This window comes from Chanodichthys erythropterus, chromosome 17 (genome assembly GCF_024489055.1).
Source record: "Chanodichthys erythropterus isolate Z2021 chromosome 17, ASM2448905v1, whole genome shotgun sequence".
NCBI lineage: Eukaryota > Metazoa > Chordata > Actinopteri > Cypriniformes > Xenocyprididae > Chanodichthys > Chanodichthys erythropterus.
The window spans coordinates 22,833,768-22,838,984 of NC_090237.1; the positions used below are offsets into that span (position 1 = coordinate 22,833,768).

General features: G+C 33.7%; 1 protein-coding gene across 1 annotated transcript; it reads left to right on the plus strand.

Annotated features, from left to right (window-relative positions):
- The first annotated feature begins 3,521 nt into the window (after positions 1–3,521).
- Positions 3,522–4,520, plus strand: LOC137004821 (olfactory receptor 52E8-like). Its single transcript, XM_067365464.1, has one exon. The coding sequence runs from the start codon at positions 3,540–3,542 to the stop codon at positions 4,518–4,520; it is 981 nt and encodes a 326-aa protein (XP_067221565.1). The 5' UTR covers positions 3,522–3,539.
- Positions 4,521–5,217: the final 697 nt, after the last annotated feature.

The window sequence follows — 5,217 nt, forward strand, 5'->3', positions numbered from 1 at the left end:
ACTGAATTTAAAATAGAAAATAACCTAAGAGCTGGATCTTACTTTCTTGTGCTTAGTCTAGCAGCCCAAATAGTTGACATTTTGGAGAAACCGGAGATACATTTAAATAAAAGGGAATCAATTCCAGGCATTGTTTTTGATATTCAATGTGGTGCAGAATATCAAAAAATCAAGCAGAATGGACAAATGGGGGCTGATGACATATCAATCTTGTGGAATTGTGATGGAATTCCTGTTTTTAAAAGTAATAATGTTCAGAAATGGCCAATCCAGTGTCAAATAATTTAAATGTCACCAAAAGATTGTCAAAGGAACATATGCATGCACATCCAAATATGATGACATTTTTAACTGCTTTTATGTCACAGCTCAATGAACTAGAACAGGTTGGAATAAAATGTAGAGCATTTAAGCAAAGTTCATTCCCTCCTCTGCTCCTCTGATTCAGTTGCACGCCCGCTCCTGAGAAACACAAATCAGTTCAATGGCAAATATGGCTGTGACTTCTGCCTCCATTGCGGTGGTGGCCCATATATCTGGGAAACACCAGAGCCACCTTTAAGGACAGTGAGAGATCATTTCCAGCATGCTATGCTGGCAACACCTGCCAATCCAGTAATGGGTGTAAAAGGACCATCCCCTTTGATGGAACTTCAGAGCTTCAACATGGTCACTGGATTCGTTCCAGAGTACCAGCACAGTGTCTGCCTTGGTGTCACTAAACAGATTACATCCCTGTGGCTAGACAGTAAGCACCATAATGAAGACTGGTACCTGGGCTCAAAGGTCAATGACATAGACCAGGGACTGATGGCCATTAACCCACCTTTGGAAGTCACAAGGGTTCCAAGATCTGTGAAAGACAGAAAATTCTGGAAAGCATCTGAATGGAGGTCTTTTTTGTTGTTTTATGCTTTGCCTGTTTTGAGTGGTATTTTGAAAAAGAAGTACTGGAGTCATCTTTTTTTGTTAGTTTTTTCAATGCACACTCTTCTTCAGGATGCCATCAAAGCAAGCCATGTGGATTTGGCAGAACAAGCTCTTCGAAAGTTTGTGCGTAACTTTATGGTGCTACTAATGTTTCTTTCAATGTGCATTTGTTAATGCACTTAGCAGGAAGTGTGCGCAACTGGGGACCACTGTGGGCAACATCCACATTTCCATTTGAATCATTTAATGGAACTTTACTTAAGTTTTTCAATGGAGCAACACATGTGTCAGATCAAGTAGTGAAGAGATTCCTTAGGTGGAGGGCTCTCTCAACAAAAGCAGGCACTACAATGGCAAATGCTAATGACAACATACAGAAATATTTTGACAAACTCCAAAGTAGGTCTGGCTTAACAAAGAAGTCAAAGAAGTTTCAAGATAATGTCAGAGGTTTTCGCTGCCCAAAGAAAGGTACCACATCTGTGCTGCAGAGGATGGCTATTGAAGATTTTGGGTTAATCTGGGTTATTTTATGACCGTTTCATTTGTAGCAGTGTTGTTTATCATTCCTGTAATAACACGGCTCTAAAAAAGAGAAATAATTCTGTTGTACAATTAAGTGATGGAACATTTTGTGAAATTATGACACTGATGGCCTTCACGTGTGAGGATGGGGCATCTTCTGCATCCACCACAAACAGATTCTGTGTTTTAGTAAAAGAGCTTGCCAAGAGTGGAGGAAAGTTTTATCGAGATGTTCAGCTAAATGTATCCTCAACATTTATAAATGAAGTGTCTCGTACCAACTATGTATTTGCTGTTCATCCTCAATCACTCAAACGGAAATGTGTAATGGTTACGTCTAAGGACAAACTGTACGTCATTCCACTTCCGTATTAATGGGGAACTACTTCTGCAGCTTTACAGATATAGATGCCAATTGATGTTTTTCAGCTTTATTTCTCCCTAAAACTAGTAATGATATGTTACAATCTTTTGAACTGATTATTCGAATGTATTAATGCAGTGTGAGTGAATTTCAATTTTTGGCCATGCAATAAAGCCAGTGTTTACTTTGCTGTAGTGGTTTTACTGCCACTTGTGACATCACAATCTGGTCGCTGCCACTTTTGAAAACATTTTCTTGTTTGCTGTTGGTCTAAAATTTATCATGGATTATTTTTTATTGTACATTGTATCTCTCTGTTACATTGTATAAATATATTAAAATACCTAAATTACAATTAAAAGAGTAGTCATTTGTACACTGCATGCAATTTATTTAAAAATGTTTAAATGGGCTTTTAATTCATTTATCTTTTGTTTTAATACTTTCTGAAAGCAAGCAATATGTTCAAGTAGTAAAGTGAATTCCATACATACAAGAAGTAAACTTAAAGATTACTCTAAAATTTAACTTCAAATATATTACAACTTCAGGATATTTAATAATGTACTTTGAAAGTATACTTTCAGTGCATTGTTACAATGATCATTTTTAGCACACAGTAAAAATACATCTCAAATATATTTTTAAATAAAGTGCAAATAAATACACTTTTAAAAAATAAACAGAACTTTCACTTCAAGTATATTTTTCAAAAATATATTTTTAGAAAAAATACTAAGGTACAATTATTTTAAAGTGTGTTAAAAGTTGTACTGTGAAAATATGATGCTAATATACTTTTTATATATTTAAAAATAGTAAATTTTTTGTTAGTATATTTGCAATGCACTATAGAAAAAGGAAATATATTTAAAATACAATAAAGTATACTTTTTTTTCACTAGGGAACAGCATAGGAAAATGACACAGTGACAAAAGAGAAGATATTGTTGAAATAAAGTCATTATTTTTGTTTTGTTTTTGCGCATAAAAAGTATTTGTCGCTTCATAAAATTAAGGATGAATTACTGCAGTCACATCGGATATTTTAACGATGCCTTTAGTACCTTTCTGGACCTTTAAAGTGGTGGTTAATTTGCTGTCTATGCAGGAGTCAGGTACCTCTCGGATTTCATCAAACATATCCTGATTTGTGTTCCGAAGATGAGTGAAAGTCTTACGGGGTTGGAACAACATGATGGTGAGTAATTAATGACAGAATTTTCATTTTTGGGTGAACTAACGCTTAAGTTAATCTTTGAATTACTGTAATATGATGGTGCTCAAATGAAAACACAAGGGTCAATAGTAGAGATTGTTTTCAATAAAAAAACAAACAAACAAAAAAAACAACAACAACTACAACATACAAAGATTACATCATTGTGTTCAAAAGGTCATCAAAGCTCTCGAGTGAATCAGGCAGCCAATTATCTCTGCAGCATGACAGAATAAGGATGAGCACTGGATTTACAGCTCTATATTTAAAAGTAGCTCACAAGCATTCAGACAGTCACTGTCATTGTTTGCTTTGACTCTAAAGCTTTATGTTTATTTATACAGGTTTGTGATTCAAATCATTATGCTCAAATTTATATGCAACTTTTTCTAGCATTTGAAAATAACTGTTAAATGTGTGAACTTACATTTTTTTCTTATGTATTTTTCTTATGGTAATTTATATTTTCAGTTTGTGCAAAACAACAAATGCAAAGTTACCATGAGTTCTGTAAATGTAAGTTTTTCACAGAATATCTCGATTGTTCATCCTCAATACTTTTTTATCATTGGACTTTCAGGAATACCACATAGCACTTATTACTATATATTTTTATTTATGATTTATTTTGTTACTATCTTTGGGAACTCAGTAGTTCTTCTCATTATAGCTCTTCACCGGAGCCTGCACAGTCCAAAGTACATTGGCGTGTTTAACTTGGCCTTGGCTGATATTGGTGAAACTAATGCACTGATTCCTAACATGATGAGGACTTTTCTGTTTGACTCACAGTACATCTCATACAATGCTTGTTTGGCAAACATGTTTTTTGTGTTCTTCTTCAGTAGTTTGCAAAGTGTCACTCTTCTTGTCCTGGCATATGATCGCTTCATTGCAATTTGTTTGCCATTAAGATATCATGCAATTGTGAACAATACCAGTATGTCTTTAGTTTTTCCAGCAATATGGGCATTTAATTCTTCTATGGTGGCCTTGATGGTGTCTTTGATCACCCGACTTTCAATTTGCAAATCCAATGTAATACAGAGTTATTTTTGTGATCATGGGCCAGTGTATAGGTTGGCATGTAATGACTATAACCTTAATAAGTCTGTGGGATTTGTCATCACATCTTTATACCTTATAGCACCTATGGTCATTATATTCCTGTCATATTTGGGCATTTTTCTTGCTTTAAGCAGAATTACAACTTGGGAAAGACGTTTAAAAGCGCTTAAGACCTGTGTTTCACACCTGTTGTTAGTAGGGATTTATTTCTTCCCGATATGCTTCACATACCTAGCACAACTCTTGCTTGCTCTCACTCCCAATGGCAGAGTCATTAGCACATCTCTGGCATATGTTGTTCCACCAATGCTAAATCCCATCATTTATGTTTTAAACACAGCTGAAATCAAAATCTTATTGCGAAAAATGCTTGACAACAGATCTTCACCAATTAGAGATAATATTTTAAAATGACTGCAATTTTTTTTTTTTTTTTTTTTAATTCTTAATATTTATGATAATATAGAAATAAAAGCATCATCAGTACTGGGACTGCATGTATGTGTTGGTGAATAGCAGTTATATGGTATTTATGTACTTGTTTATTTATGAATCAGTTGTTTTCAAGTGTATATATGTACTGATTGTGGTCTTACTGACATCGAGGCAAAACTTGAAAAGGAAGAATATTTTATAATGCAATTTGTTAACAATTATTGTTGTGTTTACTTATTTTATGTTACTCTGGGGGTTTCAGCCACCAAAATTGTATTAGCTTTCATCTTTCACTCTTAGTAGTGGGTAAATTCAAATAAATGTTTTGTTGTTGTTGTTTTGTTGAAGAAAAATGTGACATATAAACAATATTTGACACATAAAAAATATTTGAATAAATAAAATAACATTTATAATATTTTCATCTTTGAACTTCTTATAAAGGTGTCCATTTACATATGAGGTTTATTTTTGGTCACCACTAAACTGATTGTTGATATTAATTGATAAAATAAAGATAATAAATTTACACAAAATTAATTATTCTCTATTGTAGAGAATTATTGCTGTTATATGCCACTTACATGCTGACACGAGTAGCACTTTAGTAGTAATGCCATTTTGTAAATACAAAGGCCTTCAGCTTTCATTCATGACAATGAAAATGTACCTAAAT